Source organism: Onychostoma macrolepis, chromosome 02 (genome assembly GCF_012432095.1).
Source record: "Onychostoma macrolepis isolate SWU-2019 chromosome 02, ASM1243209v1, whole genome shotgun sequence".
Lineage (NCBI taxonomy): Eukaryota > Metazoa > Chordata > Actinopteri > Cypriniformes > Cyprinidae > Onychostoma > Onychostoma macrolepis.
The window spans coordinates 35,276,895-35,295,656 of NC_081156.1; the positions used below are offsets into that span (position 1 = coordinate 35,276,895).

The following is an 18,762-nucleotide window of genomic DNA, read 5'->3' on the forward strand; positions in this document are numbered from 1 at the left end:
AAATTCTGGGTATCTCTTGTTCTTTGAAACCACAATAATGGGGAAGACTGCTGACTTGGCAACGGTCCAGAAGACAATCGTTGACACCCTCCACAAAGAGGGTAAGTCACAGAAGGTCATTACTGAAAGGTGTGGCTGTTTACAGAGTGCTGTATCAAAGCATATTAAATGCAAAGTTGACTGGAAGGAAGAAATTGGGTAGGAAAAGGTGCACAAGCAACAGGGATGACTGCAAGCTTGAGAATACTGTCAAGAACACCGGATCAGTTGCACCGCCCAAAGGACGGCCCTGCCCACACTGGGCCATCATTGGATTAAAAAAAAAAGCTGTGGGCCTCGCCTGGGCAATCCTGCACTGGGCCTGTTTAGGTTTGGTGTGGGCTGGCCCAAGTCAACTGTGCCCGCAAAAAGCCAGCATGGGCCCAGCAGGGGCATGTTTTTAGCGATATTACTGTGCTTGATTGGCCAGCCAACATGCCTGACCTGAACCCCATATGGAATCTATGAGACATTTTCAAGAGAAAGATGAGAAACAGTCGATCCAACGATACAGACGAGCTGAAGACTCAATAGTGCCTCAGCAGAGCCACAGACTGATCGTGACCAAGTATTGAGTGCATAAATGAACATACTTTAAAGAACTTGAACTTCTCTGTTTTGCAAATCCTTTTTTCGATTGATCTTAGGAAATATTCTAATAGTTTGAGATACTGGATTTTTGACTTTCATGAGCTGTAAGCTCTAATCATCAAAATTAAAACAAAAATACTTTTGAAATGTTTTAATTTACATGTAATGAATCTAGAATATATGAATGTTTCTAATTTTGAAAAAGGTTACAAGAAAAAATGAACTTTTTCATGATATTCAATTTGTTTTAGATGCACCTGTATATATATATATATATGTATGTATGTATATATATATATATATATATATATATATATATATATATATATATATAATTTTTAAGGTAATGTTTAATTTCTTTACCTTTTTTTATATAAGAACTTTTAACTATAATAACCCTACAAACTCTTGATCCACACATGAAAACCCAAATTAGATGCTTAAAAATGAATGACAAAATTATTTTGGATTTGTATTTTTAAAATACATTGCACTTGAAAATACTTTGTACTTCACTGGGTTGACCAGCAGATCATCATTGCCAAAACATGCAGATTGTATTTCAAAACTCCTCAAAAGACTCCAGCTTTCTGCAGCTCCAGAATCCTAACAAGTTTACCAAAAACTTTGCTTACAATCCGGCTGCTGAGACGAGAACAGATATGCTATGATCAATCCTATTATAACCCCCAGAAAAAGGAACATGACCCTAATCATGATTTTTTTATTGAAATATGAAGTAAGTAGATTGTTCTGCCCTTCTTCACTCAGTCTCCTCTGCATCTCTTCTTGAGCCCAGATTTTCAGGTTCTTCTTTTCTTTCTCTTCTTTCTTTTCTTTCCGCCTCCTCTTCGATCTCTTTTTTCTTTACTTTTCTCATGTTCTCCAGCTCCTTCTGCAGAGAAGCTCTGAATCGTCTCAGTCTTGCTGGAATTGGCTGCGCATTCTGCTGTTCCTTCTCTATATCTTTCTGAATCTGATCAATCCTGCCTTGTATACATTTCTTTTTTCTCTCGGTTTCTTGTCTTTCTTCATTCATGGATGCAGTGAACACACGCCAGCGAACATCAGACATTTTCCTGACCTTCTTCTTGATATCAGCTTTTCTTTTCTCTTCTATTATCCTCTGGGCAACTTCATTAGTGAAGTGACGATTCTCATTCACAGCCAAAAGCTCATCTACTTTCTGCAGGAGTCGACTCACTTGTTCTCGGTTTGTAGGGTTTGTGTTGTCAAAGGCCACAAAACGCCTCCCAAATCTCTTCACAAGGTCTTGAACTTTTCGATTTTGTTTCGAAACAAACCTTTCGATGGATTCTCCTCTGAGTCTGTTGGCGTGTGAGAAGATCAGGATGCTGTGATGAGCGATATCTTCATGAAACATCTCCAGAATCATTTGTACGGTGCGCTGCTGCTCCTCTGTATATCATTCTATTGGTATGACGAGTAGAAACGCATGAAGACCAGGAGAACACAAGGACAGGGAATGAATTGCTTCTTGTTTTAATTGTTCTTCTATTAAGTCAGTGTCAAAAAACCCAGGTGTGTCTACAAGACCAAGTGTAACAGTTTAACAGCTGAGCCCAAGCCTCCGTTACGAATTCTAAAATGTTACTTTAGAACTAGTAACAAAGGAATGTTGAGTTGCTTCATTAAAAGCTTATTTTATTACTGTAGTAAAAGCAGTGTATTATGTGTAGGCTAGTAGAGTGTTATGAGAGAGAGATTGACTGAGCGGTCGTGATTACCTACATCTGAATCCAGCATTCATTCTTCAAATCAATCTCATATTCACAATAAAACATTAGTTTGAATGTCCGCTGAGAAAAGTGATATCTTTGTCGTACTATCCTTTCATCTGTTAAGGCTGATTTCCATTGACAGCACTGCTCTGTGCATTTGTTGGCTGCATACAAGCTGTTGTTGAAAGTAAAAATAACTTCCTTGTTTACACCAGTGTTTCAGTCTCTTTCAATATAAAAGTCTTTACTGCTGACTCACTCATAAAAACAGTCTCTTGTCGCCATCTAATGAAGGAATAATGTATCTAAAATCCCCATCATGAATTGTCACAGACACACACACACACCATTTCCCAGTATTAAATACCATAATTAAAAACTACTATTATTTATGTAAAATATTATTTATTGAATAATAATATTTAATAAACAACAACAACAACAGCCATCATAAACGTTTCTAGGCAATTCAGTCAAAAGTACAAAGGTAGCGCTCTGATATACAGAATAAAATTTATATCAAAATATAACATGATAAGATTTTGCCCTCAACCAAAACTATTTGCTCTGGAACAAGTAATAGATTAGTGAGACCAAAGACTGCCCGTTAGATTTACCCAAACAAATTATATCTCATGTTTAACCACTATAGAGACATCAGAAGCAGCAGTAAATTCCAGAAGATCTGGCCGAGGTGAGGCGCTCTCTCCGCGGGTTTATGAGCGCAGAAGGACTGCAGACGCCCTGGAGCTCACATCTCCGAAAACAGCAAAACAAATTTTAAAATAGACATTATCTTTATTAACAAACCGCATATTTGAAATTTAAACAAGTACATTCTCACATAAAAAACTCTTAAAACTATACATTTCGTGACACAAAAACAGTATTATTTCTAAAACTACATGCGGAGTGATACAAACGGTAAAACGGTACCTGTGTGATATTGGTGGAAAGACCTCTCAGCCAATCAGATTCAAAGACCAGAAAGAACTGTTGTATAAATTTATATTAAAATATTTATTTTTTTACTGGACATGTTAATGATTGTATTATGTCCCACTTGTTTAACTTAGTGTTAAATAAATCATATTTAAGACATTTGGACATTATAAATACATATTAAATATTAATGCAATGACAGGAGCAGCAGTGCATGACTGTTTGTGTGTGTTAGTTTGTTTCATGTGAACATGTTCCAAAAACACTTTGTCTCTGAAATGTAAATATTGTAAAGCCAAAAGTTGACGAGTAAAGATTAACAGAGGCGGAGCTGTGATGTGGTGTGATCAGCTCATGAACGCTGCTCATCCCTGAAAACACACACAGACTGCAGAAATACACATCCTTGCTTTCCACTCACATTCATACATCATAGGGCTTCTGTATGACACGTACTTTAGGTGTTTTCAGATTGCTTTTTAATTTTTTAGTGTCCATTTGAACTGGAAAAATCACTCACTGCACATTTTAAAACAAGTAATAATATATTAGAATATCTACAGCTACACAGCTGTGTGTGGCGTCTCTCAAATTATTCTGAACATGCTACTCAATCTAAAGCTATTTTAAGTGTGAAATTAATCACAAACAAGCGTAAACAACTAATTTAGGGACTTAGTTTAAAAACCTATTGTTTTTTAAGCTTATTTCATAATTATTTAAGTAAAATCTATGAAATATAGGCTAATATACCTTACGGTACAACACAATATAAAGTCCAGAGACACAATATACATTGATATGCCTTCCCTTTATTTAGATTAATATAGTTGGACATAATCGCAAAAAGTAAAATAAGAAGCAATAAAATTGAAACCAAATAAATGATATTAAATAAATGTGAAAGAAAACAAAAACAAAAAAATCAAGATATGGTTTTTCTCTTGAATCAACACACACACACACACACACACACACACACACAGAGAGATTGCTAGAAAAGTCAGATTAGATTCTTAGATTCTTCATTACTTTACACAATAAAGCCCAAAGTCCCCATACATGTTTGATATGCCTTCTCATGTATAGACAAATATTGTAGTGAATGCAGTTTTCTAATCTTACAAACAGATAGGAAAAGTGTATGATCACAAAAAGCAAATTTGAATGTACAAAAATAATGTTTGTTCATATTCATAACTATGAGAATCTTGCCAGAATGTTAGCCATAGCCTGAGAACATTCCCTGTTAGCTGCAACCCTTTAAGATGAACTGTGATTTATAAAGTGGGATGCATTTAGGAAAATGAATGTATATGTTCACATGTCTTTGTAAGGCTGCTGGAGTTGTGAACTCATCTTGATTTTCAGTTTTGAACGGGTCACTGGATGGAGCAGTGGGTCAGGACTGCAGCTTTGGCGACTCCAGCGGCGACCCAAACAAAACCCCATCCTTCTGCAGCTAACAAGTTGGTCAATAATCCTGCTGCCAATCCAGCTTCCACCGCTGGAGCTGCAGGGAACAGGATCGCTAAGAGAGCGGGTGCAAATCCAGTTCCAAGGCCAAGCAAATACATGGTCAACATAAACATCAGCTTTTTTTTATTGCAATATAGAGAAAGTAGATTCTTCTGTCCTCCTTCGCTCAGTCTCCTCTGCTCCTCTTCTTGCATCCAGATGTCCAGGTCCTTCTGTTCTCTCTCTTCTCTTTCCTTTCTCTCTCTCTCCTCCTCCATCCGTCTTTCTTCCAGTTGTATCATGTTCTCCAGCTCCTTCTGCAGAGACGCTCTGAACCGTCTCAATCTTTCTAGAATCGGCCGCACGTTCTGATCTTCCTTCTTTATATCCATTTTTATCCGATCAATCCTGTCTTGAATGCGTTTTCTTCTTCGTTCAGTTTCTTGCTTCTCTTCATTCATGTCAGAAATAAACGCACGCCAACGAACATCAGCCATTTTTCTGACCTCCTCCTTTATTTTTCTTGTTCTTTCATCCATTACAGCTTGCATTCTCTCTTCTATTATCTTCTGGGCTTTCTGCATTGCCTCTGTAACTTCATTAGTGAAGTAACGATTCTCATTCATGACCAGAAGCTCGTCCACTTTCTGCAGGAGTCGACTCACTTGTTCTCGGTTTGTAGGGTTTGTGTTGTCAAAGGCAATGAAACGCCTCCCAAATCTCTCCACGAGGTCTTGAACTTTTTGATTTTGTTTCGAAACGAACCTTTCGATGGATTCTCCTCTGAGTCTGTCGGCGTGTGAGAAGATCAGGATGCTGTGATTGCTGATGTCCTCATTAAACATCTCCAGAATCATTTGTACGGTGCGCTGCTGCTCCTCTGTATATCGTTCTATCGGTATGACGAGTAGAAACACATGAGGACCAGGAGAACACAAGGACAGGCAATGAATTGCTTCTTGTTTTAATTGTTCTTCTGTTAAGTCAGTGTCAAAAAACCCAGGTGTGTCTACAAGAACGAGCTTTCGTCCTTCCACCGTTCCACATTCTCTCCTGCACTCTTTAGTGACTGAACTCATGCTCAATTCATCATTAAAGCATCTGTTTCCCAGGATTGTGTTTCCCGTTGCACTTTTCCCCGCACCGGTTTTTCCCAGCAGAACCAGTCTCAGTTCATTCAGAGCTGGATTTACTGCGAGCGGATCGCTGCCAGGTGAACCCTGTGTAATCGTGTTGGGAGGAATCCGAGTTTGAGGAGAAGAACAAACACTTTGCTTTGGTCTGTTTCCTGATTTGAGCTTCTGTTGGACATCTGCCCGTAGTGACGTAATCCTGAGGAAAAATGTTTGTTGTTGAGAAAAATGATATTGATAATCATTTATTCTACAACTGTGTATATTTTAGGTTTCTCTGGTCATCCCAGACACTGTTCATTGACTTTAAGAGAATGAAAATAATGCACTTGCTTGAGAAAACTACCGCTGTATATCTTATTCATGCATAACTAATCTAAGACAAGACTAATACTGAGACCCAGACGAGCCACATGGTCTTGATGATCTGTTGTGCTCAAACTAACATTTATTTAGTTTACTGTTTAAGATGCATATGTTTAGCATAAAAATAGCGTAAAATATACGTAACCAATACATTCAAAGCCTTTTCCAAAAACAAAAAACAGATGTTGAATTTTGACAAAATACAAGAACTGCATCTGTTTAAATAAATATAATCGTCTAATAACTAAATAAATGATACTTTATACAAGTAATAGGCATAGTTACAGTACCTTGGTTGGCCATGTCGTGTGGTTTGGTTCCTCTGTGAGTTTGTGACGGGTTTGTAATGATGTTGGACTGTAGTTTTGTGAGGCGGGACTTCAGCAGAAACGAAACTCGACCTCAAACGATGATGCAACAGATGAGACTGGTGCTTACTGAGTGTATACAATGAAAAATAAATGCATTTGTATTTATTTACAGACATGCTTCATGTAAGTTATGCACACAGTGGTTTATTTATAACTTCAATTACGCGTTTTTCACTTCGAGTCCACTAGATGCATCCACTAGAGAGACACAGAGAGCCTGTTTCAGAAATGAACTCACAGATATATTCAATACTGATTAATTACATATTGTAGCATGTGCAAAATGCGCAGGCCACATGAATTTACTTCTTTATAGTTTACACATTCACTGTGTTTTTATGGTTGCAAAAAAAATAAAAAAATAAAGTCACATAAAAAACAAAACATGAATAGAAAATAATAGAAAGAAAAGAAAAAAAGGTATGAGAAATGCCTGTAGCTAGAAGAGAAATACATGATGTCATGATAATTGGAAAGGTTTGGATTGTAAACAGGGCAAACACTGTCCAAAAATCATGAAACAAGTAATTATATAAAAGTACAGTACTAAAATGTCAAACCAAGAAAACTGCTGGTACATCATCTTATTTAAGCAGATGATTGAAACAAACACAAAGCTTGAAGTGCAATTTCATGACTTCTGGGGAAAGTGCTGAAGATATTTCAATAATGGTTGTATTATTTCCACGTTTAACTTAGTTTTAAAATAAATCATATTTAAGACCTTTGGACACAATAAATACATATTAAATATTTACATATACAACTTTTAGTCAATTGTTTGTATGTTATGCGGTTCTCTGTTAAATATCAAAGAGAACCACTTCAGATGACTCGGTGAGTGAGCGATCTGAACGAACGCGAATCGATTCAGTGAATCGTTCGAAAGAATGTTTTCAGAAAATCTTATTGTGAGGTTTTTAATTTAAAATCTGTAAAATCATGGTGAATTGATGGTAATATACCACTGTACCTTGGTATATTTCATGGTACTGAATGAGCACTACAATTATTATTCTGGTATTTACATGTCACTTCAAGCTACTTTAAAGAATATAGCCTAACAGTGTTATCATGGTATATGTACATGTCATGAAACAAGGTATTACCACCGTACTTTTTGTAACTTCTTTGTAAGTGATTCACTCAGTCAATAATTTTACAAGAGATAAAGATCATCTTACTATTATTATCATGTAAAATCAATGTGAATGAATTAATAATACAGTTACATTTATAGAAGAATATACTTTAATTCCAGGCCTGAGCCTGGAACATACTCACATGTATAAAATAAAGCAGTTTATCGATATTAAATCTTCAATCTTCCCCCTTTACAGATCAGCACTTGTTTTCTTCCGGTTTGGTCCCTTGTTCGCCATTTTTTGTTTAAATTTTAATAAATTAACTTTTTAATTCAGCTCTAATTTGATTTTGACTACAAACACTATAGTCCATTTTACAGTCATTTACACTCCTTTATTTACACTTAGTTACACACAGTCCTATATGCATTTAAACACCAACTTCAGAAAAAAAAAGAGGAAAACACGTAATGTACTTCCTAATTATGATATACAATGTAATATAATAATTAATCATTATTAACTATGCAACATTGCACAATAAAATCCAGAGATGATATGCCTTCGCTTTATTTAGATAAACCATTTTAGTGCATTCAATTCAATAAATGTACTAACAGAAGAACAGTGTAACTATAAATACACTAAACAACCTACAAGACCAGGGGCCTGTTCCATGAAGCCGGTTTAGTTTAGTTTGCGCCAACTCTGGGTTTTAGGTACCATGAAAGTGGTTTGGCTTTTAGCTGTGTTCATCGCCATAGTAACTTACGCTCCACAGCTGATTATTTTTTTAAATTATTTTATATTATTTATATAATTATTGTACCCTTAATCCATTACACAAGCCAGCTTAGTTTAATAGTAATTATTAAGCTTTTATTTAAAATCATTTAAACATTTAGATAATATAATGTGGAATATAAATAAATTAATAGCTTTAAACATGACTACATATAAGCTTAGATTTTTAAGTGTTTTTATACCTATAAACTAACTTTACAACTTTTACTTGCACTTATATGGTAAGAAGTTTTCTTTAAGTTTTCCTCTTTCATGGATAGATCATTTCATGATCGTGCTGTGTAAATGTGTTTAAATTCTTCATATTGTTCAATCTTTTAATCTTCACACTGACTCTCTCACAAGAAGGGAATCATAGTTTTAAGGCATGTGATTGGCTGCTCGTTACTGATGTCACACTTTCATGTGCACACGCTCCATTAACTCAGGATCAAGCCTGAGTTGACAGAGAAAGTTGATGATCAGCTTCATGGTACCAACAAAGCCGGACTGGACTGGTTTTAGTTTTCAAATAAGCCTGATTGACTTGATTAGCTGGATCAGGTGTGTTTAATTAGGGTTGCATCTAAACTCTGCAGGGCTCCGGCCCTCCAGGAACTGAGTTTGACACCCTGTGCTAGACTGTTATATTTTATGCAATCAGGAGGAATGACATCAAATTACCTCATCTTTTGCGGTCAAAAGCATGCGTGCGTATGATAGGATGCCTGCAGAGTATGCTGCTTTAGCAAAACGCGCTGCTGTTCATTGTATCTTCAAAGTAGATGTGTAGCTCTTATAGCATGAAGAACAAATATTGACAAGGACTATAGAGATCGATTTAAGAAACTCTTCGACACAGAAACATACCCTGTGCGTAGTTATTGTTTTTCATTTTTAAAATCGACCAAGAATGCAATTTTCCTGAATATTCAAACGATTGCAACTGTGACATTTATTTTATATAACAGGTCAACAAAAAAGGTAATATTTAGTGAAAATGTTACATTTTAAACACAATATTGTCAATTATTGTTTGTTATATTTTACAACGAAATAATATTTACAAACAAAATCTGCGACAGAATGGCGTGCGTCTCCAAGCAACAGCGGTGCTTCGTTAGTGAAGGAATCTGCAGCTTTGAACGATTCGAAGAGTCAGTGATTAATAACCCATTCATAACTACAGGCATTTGCTTCGTTACTGCATGCATGAATGAACGAACGAATGAATGAATGAATGAATGACATGATGCTTCGCTCATTAAGACAGTGACTTGCCGCCACCTACTGGTGATTCTAGTTTTAAATCTACAAGTTTCACTTCGTTTTGGCATCGTTTAGTGCTTTATTTATTATATTAATAATACACTTAATGGCATGTTAAGAATACGACATTAAACATGATATACAATTAATAATAAGGCTAGAAAAACTTTGCCTCCCTAAAGGTAAAACAAATGCACCCGTAAATCAATTTAAGGGCGCAAATATTGTCCCTTAATGGAAAAGATATGACTGCGGTCTAAGTGGGGTACTCAGAAGAATGTTAAATGCCACAGTAAAAACCCTCTCCTCACAATGCGCTTAGTTCTGTCTTTTCCCTATCACATCCTTCCAGTCATCTCAACAGGTAGAGGATCCAACAAGGTAATTGGGATCAGGTGGTAGTCATTAATACCTGTTAGCTGAAAGCATGGAGGAATGAGAAGGAAAGGAGGAGAAACACAAAACAACAATACACAGCAACAATCTTATTTTCCATTCACCAAACATAATACACAAACAAACATTACGTCCTGGGACGTAAGAGTGTTTTTAATTCATATCAATAGACCAGGTGACGGCTCGCCATTATTAAAAAGAAGCCAAAATGCAGAGATAATTAATTGTGGAGAACAAGAGATGGATGGGCTAATAAAAATGGAAGATAATCCAATGAATGCTCCTTAGATGAGCAAAGTAAAGAAGTTATAAGAGACAGTCTAAAATGAGTTTTGAAGCTAGTGCAGCTGGCATCATGGCTTTGTCGATTCCACCAATAAAGTCTGATTTTGTCTGCATCCAGGATCCTGCAACTTGACTGATCTTTGCAAAGAAGAGAAATCCTTTTTTCCCCCCAGAACACCTGCAATGAATGTTAATTAAATCGTGTCCTTGGAAATTCAAAATATCAGATTTTTTCTCTATGCAGGCAATCACAATGATTCAGAGGATTTAGAAAAGATTTCCATTTTAGATTCAAGTCCATTTGGTTCCAAAAGCATATGTGGATTCGGTTTAGTGCTGCGTTGTGGTCAGTTCTCACACTGTGTCGTATACAGTCTTCTGTGATTCAGTCATTTGCAATGCTTCCTGGAATGACGGGTTGTTTCACTCTTCTTCAAAAAAATCCTTAAGGAGGAAATGATTGAGAAAAATAGTTTAGACCCAAGACTGCTGATGAAGAGAGCACTCGCTGTGACGCACTTTACAGTCTGTAAAAAGCTTGCTATTATAAGCTTGGTCTGTATTAACTCAGTCAATAGAGAGTCACTGAATGCAGCAGTTTGTCTTCGATGCCAACTTTACAGATACAGCTTTCATTACAACTTCAGCAGCCTTCCCAAATAAACTCCCACTTTCTGCAGCTCCAGAATCTAACAAGTTGGACAAAAACTTGGCCAACGATCCGGTTTCCACCGCTGGAGCTGCAGGGAACAGGAACGCAAAGAGTGTAGGTGCATATGAAGATCCAAAGCCAAGCAAATAGAAGGTCAGCGTAGTCAGCACATTATGTGAAGAAAACAGACTCTTCTGCCTTGCTTCACTCAGTCTCCTCTGCATGTCTTCTCGAATCCAGATCTGCTTTTCTTTCTCCTTTCTTTCCATTCTCTTCCTCTCCTTTTTCATTTCTCTTTTCTGCATTCTTCTCATGTTCTTCAGCTGCCTCTTTAGAAATGCTTCGAACTGTTTCAGTCCTGCTGGGATCAGCCGCACATTTTGTTCTTCCGTCTCTATATCCGTCTCAATCCGATCGATCCTGCGTTGTATGCATTTAATTTTTCTCTTTGTTTTGCACCTATCTTCATTGATGTCAGAAATAAAGGCACACCAACGAACGTCAGCCATTTTTCTGATCTCTATCTTGATTTTCTTCATTCTTTTCTTCATTTCTGCTTGCATTCTCTCTTCTATTATCTTCTGGGCTTTCTGCATTGCCTCTGTAACTTCATTAGTGAAGTGACGATTCTCATTCTTGACCAGAAGCTCGTCCACTTTCTGCAGGAGTCGACTCACTTGTTCTCGGTTTGTAGGGTTTGTGTTGTCAAAGGTCACAAAACGCCTCCTAAATCTCCCCACGAGGTCTTGAACTTTTGCATTTTGTCTTGAAATAAAGTCTCTAATGGATTCTCCTCTGAGTCTGTCGTGTGAGAAGATCAGGATGCTGTGATTGCTGATGTCCGCATTAAACATCTCCAGAATCATTTGTACGGTGCGCTGCTGCTCCTCTGTATATCGTTCTATCGGTATGACGAGTAGAAACACATGAGGACCAGGAGAACACAAGGCCAGGCAATGAATTACTTCTTGTTTTAATTGTTCTTCTGTTAAGTCAGTGTCAAAAAACCCAGGTGTGTCTACAAGAACGAGCTTTCGTCCTTCCACCGTTCCACATTCTCTCCTGCACTCTTTAGTGACTGAACTCATGCTCAATTCATCATTAAAGCATCTGTTTCCCAGGATGGTGTTTCCCGTTGCACTTTTCCCCGCACCGGTTTTTCCCAGCAGAACCAGTCTCAGTTCATTCAGAGCTGGATTTACTGCGAAGCGATCGCTGGGAGAAGGACCGGATGGAGAGTTTTGAGCAGGTCTCTGTCTCACATTTAAGTTTCTGCTCTGACCATTTGCTCCTGAGGAAAAAGTGATCACCAGAATTATTATCCTGATATTTGCATATCACTCCAAGGAACTTTAAAGAATATAACAGTGTTACCATGGTATATGTACATGAAACAGGGTACTACCATGGTAAGTTCTGTAACTTCTTTGTTCGGTGTAAATGATTGGTTCGCTCAGTCATTACAAAACAAGAACCCAAGAACAGTCGCTTTTTTAAAACTTATTTCATAATTAGGTCCTATACATACAATGTAATATAATAACAGTTAAATATGCAACATATACCTTATGTGACATTGCACAATAAAGGCCAGTGATTCTATACACATTCTGCCTTCCATCAATTTAGATGAACATTTTAGTGAATATATGTACTAACACAGGGAAAAAGTGTAGAAAAATCAAGTAAACAACCCGCAAAACTACTACATTTTAACTTTAAAGTATATGCAAAAGGAAATGACTAAAATGCACATTGTGAAAGAAGCTCTTTTGGATGTCTTGAGCACAATAGTTTTAACAGTAAAGTCCAGCTTTCTTAACGGTGTTGAGCATTCTCTCTAGCCTGCACTGTCCTCTGGAATTAAAAAAAGTTTTTTAAATAAATATAATCGTCTAATAACTAAATAAATGATACTTTATACAAGTAATAGGCATAGTTACAGTACCTTGGTTGGCCATGTCGTGTGGTTTGGTTTCTCTGTGAGTTTGTGACGGGTTTGTAATGATGTTGGACTGTAGTTTTGTGAGGCGGGACTTCAGCAGAAACGAAACTCGACCTCAAACGATGATGCAACAGATGAGACTGGTGCTTACTGAGTGTATACAATGAAAAATAAATGCATTTGTATTTATTTACAGACATGCGTCATGTAAGTTATGCACACAGTGGTTTATTTATAACTTCAATTACGCGTTTTTCACTTCGAGTCCACTAGATGCATCCACTAGAGACACAGAGAGCCTGTTTCAGAAATGAACTCACAGATATATTCAATACTGATTAATTACATATTGTAGCATGTGCAAAATGCGCAGGCCTTTTACATGCATTCATGTCTTTACCGCTTACAGATTCACTGTGTTTTATGGCTGCAATGAAAAATAAAACTAAAAACTAAAGTCACATAAAAAAAAAAAACAGGTTTTACATATGAAGTAGCCTATATCACTACTGTCCAAAAATCATAAAAACAAATAATTATATCAGGAAGGTATGGGAAAAGTGCAGTAGTACAATGTCAAACCAAGAAAACTGTTGGTACAACAACATCATTTTTATTGTAGCCTATTTAATGAGATCATAGCAGATCAACTGAACACAAAGCTTGAAGTGCAATTTCAAATCAGGTCAATAAAATAAAAGCTTTTGGGGAAAGTGCTGAAGAAAGTCAAAAGTCAAGATCTTAAAACTGACACATAAACCACCAAAATACTCCATTATTTAGTGCAGCTTTACTGATTATTTACATATTCCATCATGTGCAAAATGTTCAGGCCTAATTTATGCATTTATTTATCTATTGTTCACTGTTTGTTACTGAGTTAATTTATGCAGTCTTTTATTTTGACATTTGCTGCACTATTTTTTTTTTTTTTTTTTTTATGGTTGCAATATAAACAAAAACAAAATACACAGAAAAAGGTTTGGTATACTTTATACAGTAACATCTTTGGATGGTAGAATAAATCAGAAATGTCTGTTTGAGAGAAAGGAAAAATGTAGTCATTTATGGGCCAGTGTTTCTAATGAAGGCGGTTGAGGAAACTTGTTTGGATGAAAAACAGGGAGTCGCTGTCCAAAGAGCATAAGATGTGTTCAAATGTGGGAAAATTGCAATGTCAAACTGTTGGTAGAACAACATAGTGTTTATTGCATTTAAGCAGATCAAACTCTGAAACAAGTGCAATTTCAAAGTTCAGGTCAATAAAATAAATGCTTCTGGAGAAAGTGCTTTCATATATTCTAGATTCATTAAATGTAAAGTAAAAAATTTCAAGTTTTTTGATTTAATTTTGATGATTAGAGCTAACAGCTCATGAAAGTCAAAAATCCAGTATCTCAAACTATTAGAATATTTCCTAAGATCAATCGAAAAAAGGATTTACAAAACAGAAAAGTTCAAGTTCTTTAAAGTATGTTCATTTATGCACTCAATATATTAGAATATTTACATTCCAGTTGCATTATACTGTATGACCATCCCTACAGTATAAATTCTGGGTATCTCTTGTTCTTTGAAACCACAATAATGGGGAAGACTGCTGACTTGGCAACGGTCCAGAAGACAATCGTTGACACCCTCCACAAAGAGGGTAAGTCACAGAAGGTCATTACTGAAAGGTGTGGCTGTTTACAGAGTGCTGTATCAAAGCATATTAAATGCAAAGTTGACTGGAAGGAAGAAATTGGGTAGGAAAAGGTGCACAAGCAACAGGGATGACTGCAAGCTTGAGAATACTGTCAAGAACACCGGATCAGTTGCACCGCCCAAAGGACGGCCCTGCCCACACTGGGCCATCATTGGATTAAAAAAGCTGTGGGCCTCGCCTGGGCAATCCTGCACTGGGCCTGTTTAGGTTTGGTGTGGGCTGGCCCAAGTCAACTGTGCCCGCAAAAAGCCAGCATGGGCCCAGCAGGGGCATGTTTTTAGCGATATTACTGTGCTTGATTGGCCAGCCAACATGCCTGACCTGAACCCCATATGGAATCTATGAGACATTTTCAAGAGAAAGATGAGAAACAGTCGATCCAACGATACAGACGAGCTGAAGACTCAATAGTGCCTCAGCAGAGCCACAGACTGATCGTGACCAAGTATTGAGTGCATAAATGAACATACTTTAAAGAACTTGAACTTCTCTGTTTTGCAAATCCTTTTTTCGATTGATCTTAGGAAATATTCTAATAGTTTGAGATACTGGATTTTTGACTTTCATGAGCTGTAAGCTCTAATCATCAAAATTAAAACAAAAATACTTTTGAAATGTTTTAATTTACATGTAATGAATCTAGAATATATGAATGTTTCTAATTTTGAAAAAGGTTACAAGAAAAATGAACTTTTCATGATATTCAATTTGTTTTAGATGCACCTGTATATATATATATATATGTATGTATGTATATATATATATATATATATATATATATATAATTTTTAAGGTAATGTTTAATTTCTTTACCTTTTTTTATATAAGAACTTTTAACTATAATAACCCTACAAACTCTTGATCCACACATGAAAACCCAAATTAGATGCTTAAAATGAATGACAAAATTATTTTGGATTTGTATTTTAAAATACATTGCACTTGAAAATACTTTGTACTTCACTGGGTTGACCAGCAGATCATCATTGCCAAAACATGCAGATTGTATTTCAAAACTCCTCAAAAGACTCCAGCTTTCTGCAGCTCCAGAATCCTAACAAGTTTACCAAAAACTTTGCTTACAATCCGGCTGCTGAGACGAGAACAGATATGCTATGATCAATCCTATTATAACCCCCAGAAAAAGGAACATGACCCTAATCATGATTTTTATTGAAATATGAAGTAAGTAGATTGTTCTGCCCTTCTTCACTCAGTCTCCTCTGCATCTCTTCTTGAGCCCAGATTTTCAGGTTCTTCTTTTCTTTCTCTTCTTTCTTTTCTTTCCGCCTCCTCTTCGATCTCTTTTTTCTTTACTTTTCTCATGTTCTCCAGCTCCTTCTGCAGAGAAGCTCTGAATCGTCTCAGTCTTGCTGGAATTGGCAATATATTTTCATTACTGGCCTGAGCGAGTGAACAATATTCATCATGAATGAACAAACACAATTAAACATTAAACATATCATTTATACTCACATGTGTACAATAAAGCGGTGATCAGAAGTTTAATGCAGTTTATTGATATTAAATCTTCCATCTTCCTCATTCACAGATCAGCAGTCTGAAGCTGAAGCAGCGCTTGTTTTCTTCCGGTTCCGTTGTTGCATTTTTTTTGTTTACATTTTTATAAAGTCACGTTTTTGTTCAGCTCTAAACTGATTATGCAATAAACACAAGCAAACCTAGCCTCTAAAAATGAGAAAACAAACATTTATAGTCCATTTCACAGTCATTTACACTCCATTGTTTACACATATGATAGGCCTAAAAAAACAAAACAAAACAAACAAGAGCCTGGAAAACACATACTTCATAATGTACTTTCTAATTAGCCTATTTTATACAGTGTAATATAATATGCTACATTTCACAATAAAGTCCAGAGACAATATGCCTTTATTTAGGCTAGATAAACCATTTTAGTGCATACAATTCAGTAAATGTACTAACTACAAATCAACTAACAACCTGCTAAACTGTTACATTTTTACATTCTTTTGATGATTTTGAAAAATAGAACAGGCAACAGTTGCTACTATTAAAAGAAAGCCAAAATGGAGAGACTTTTTCAGACTTTTCCAACTTTTTCCTATTCAGGCAATCGCAAGGATTGAGAGGAAAAGTTTTTAGATTTAGAAAAGATTTCTGTTTTAGATTCAAGTCCATTTGGTTCCAAAAGCACAAATGTGGATTCGTGTAGTTTAGCGCCTCTTTGTGGTCAGTTCTCACACTGTGGCATATACAGTCTTCTGTGATTCAGTCATTTGCAATGCTTCATGGAAAGAAGGGTTGTTTCACTCTTCTTAAAAAAATTCCTCGGAGGAAATGAATGAGAAAAAGATGCTGATGAAGAGAGCACTCGCTTTACTGAATGCAGCATTTTGCCATTGTTGCCAACTTTACAGATGCAGCTTTCATTGCAACTCCAGCAGCCGTACCACAAAAACTCCCGCTTTCTGCAGCTCCAAAGCCAAGCAAACTGGCCAAAAACTTCACTGACAATCCGGCTTCCACCGCTGGAGCTGCAGGGAACAGAAACAGTAAGAGTGCGGGTGCATGTGACACCCCAATTCCTAGCAAAAACATAGAAAGTTTAGTCAGCATATTAACATAGTAATCAGAAAAAAATGGATTGTCCTGTCCTCCTTCGCTCAGTCTCCTCTGCTCCTCTTCTTGCATCCAGATGTCCAGGTCATTCTGTTCTTTCTTTTTTCTTTCCTTTATCTCCTCCCTCTCCTCCATCCGTCTTTCGTCCAGTCGTCCCATGTTCTCCAGCTCCTTCTGCAGAGACGCTCTGAACCGCTGTACTCTTTCTGGAATCGGTCGCACGTTGTGATCTTCCTTCTTTATATCCGTCTCAATCTGATCAATCCTGCGTTGAATGCGTTTCCTTCTTCGTTCAGTGTCTTGCGTCTCTTCATTCATGTCAGAAATGAACGCACGCCAACGAACATCAGCCATTTTCTTGACCTCCTCCTTTATTTTCCTCGTTCTTTCAGCCGTTTCTGCTTGCATTCTCTCTTCTATTATCTTCTGGGCTTTCTGCATTGCCTCTGTAACTTCATTAGTGAAGTAACGATTCTCATTCATGACCAGAAGCTCATCCACTTTCTGCAGGAGTCGACTCACTTGTTCTCGGTTTGTAGGGTTTGTGTTGTCAAAGGCCACGAAACGCCTCCCAAATCTCTCCACGAGGTCTTGAACTTTTTGATTTTGTTTCGAAATGAACCCTTCGATATTGTGACGCGTGTCCCGGGACCTTATCAGCGTCGCCCTGGAAACGGAGGAGAAGCACCTGCACGCCATTAACGCGGGCTGGCCGGCCACACCTGAACCTCATTACGAGGCAGACATATAAGCCACCAAGAGGCGCATTTGAGGGAGACATGACTCCAGTGAAGCATCACTCACTTTTCTCCTTCTCTCCTCAGAGAGCAGCGTTTAGCCGGCCAGCCCGAAGCACCTGCACCGCACGGACACCGGACACTGGGCACCAACGCACGCGAGCACTGAAAAGAAGTTGATCCTGGAGCACGAAGACACAGCACCTGAATTCTCGGCACGCCACTCATTTCACTCAATAAAACGCACCCTTCGGGCATTTATTGCACTCATCCTGTCGTGTGATTCTTCCGCCCGTTACACTGGTGGAGAATGCGGGCATAACACCGGAAGAATCACCGACAAGCACTTTTTTCCCCGCCGATAACGCACCCTCTCTCTTTTCTTTGTGGATTCACATTCAGGTGGCGTCGACTCCCCAGCCATGGAAGAGCTGCTGAAGCATCTGACAGAAGTGAGCATTCGCCAACAGCAGATCGTGGAGCATATGGCTGCCCGTCAGGGAGAGGTAGAGCGAAATTGCCGCCCTCCGGACCGCCTCCGCCCAGCGGGTTCCGCTGCCGACCCCGCGCCCGGCGCCAGCGTTAATACCGAAGATGACGGCCCACGACGGCGTGGAGAGTTTGCTGCTCATGTTCGAGACCACCGCGAGTCA

General features: G+C 37.6%; 3 protein-coding genes and 1 pseudogene across 3 annotated transcripts; all 4 read right to left on the minus strand.

The window, feature by feature from the left end:
* Nucleotides 1-1,245: 1,245 nt before the first annotated feature.
* On the minus strand, nucleotides 1,246-2,200 carry LOC131528828 (GTPase IMAP family member 4-like; annotated as a pseudogene).
* Nucleotides 2,201-2,864: 664 nt separating this feature from the next.
* On the minus strand, nucleotides 2,865-6,773 carry LOC131522535 (GTPase IMAP family member 4-like). Its single transcript, XM_058748078.1, has 2 exons — nucleotides 6,562-6,773; nucleotides 2,865-6,104 (listed from the first exon to the last, which is right to left on the minus strand). The coding sequence occupies exons 1-2, from the start codon at nucleotides 6,756-6,758 to the stop codon at nucleotides 4,697-4,699; spliced, it is 1,605 nt and encodes a 534-aa protein (XP_058604061.1). The 5' UTR covers nucleotides 6,759-6,773; the 3' UTR covers nucleotides 2,865-4,696.
* A 2,673-nt stretch (nucleotides 6,774-9,446) lies between these two features.
* Nucleotides 9,447-13,152, minus strand: LOC131522539 (GTPase IMAP family member 4-like). The gene is made up of 2 exons (XM_058748093.1): nucleotides 13,061-13,152; nucleotides 9,447-12,403 (listed from the first exon to the last, which is right to left on the minus strand). The coding sequence occupies exons 1-2, from the start codon at nucleotides 13,071-13,073 to the stop codon at nucleotides 11,043-11,045; spliced, it is 1,374 nt and encodes a 457-aa protein (XP_058604076.1). The 5' UTR covers nucleotides 13,074-13,152; the 3' UTR covers nucleotides 9,447-11,042.
* Nucleotides 13,153-15,993: 2,841 nt separating this feature from the next.
* LOC131522550 (golgin subfamily A member 6-like protein 22) lies at nucleotides 15,994-18,165 on the minus strand. The gene is made up of 2 exons (XM_058748111.1): nucleotides 16,242-18,165; nucleotides 15,994-16,138 (listed from the first exon to the last, which is right to left on the minus strand). Exon 1 carries the CDS (start codon nucleotides 18,069-18,071, stop codon nucleotides 17,130-17,132), a length of 942 nt encoding a protein of 313 aa, XP_058604094.1. The 5' UTR covers nucleotides 18,072-18,165; the 3' UTR covers nucleotides 15,994-16,138; nucleotides 16,242-17,129.
* Nucleotides 18,166-18,762: the final 597 nt, after the last annotated feature.

Excerpts from the sequence above, each read along its gene's own strand:
- LOC131522535 (XM_058748078.1), bottom strand. The coding sequence starts at position 6,758 with ATGTCTGTAAATAAATACAAATGCATTTATTTTTCATTGTATACACTC. Across the intron at positions 6,105-6,561 it reads ACACGACATGGCCAACCAAG|GATTACGTCACTACGGGCAG; the intron begins GTACTGTAACTA and ends ATTTTTCCTCAG.
- LOC131522550 (XM_058748111.1), bottom strand. The coding sequence starts at position 18,071 with ATGGCGTGCAGGTGCTTCTCCTCCGTTTCCAGGGCGACGCTGATAAGG.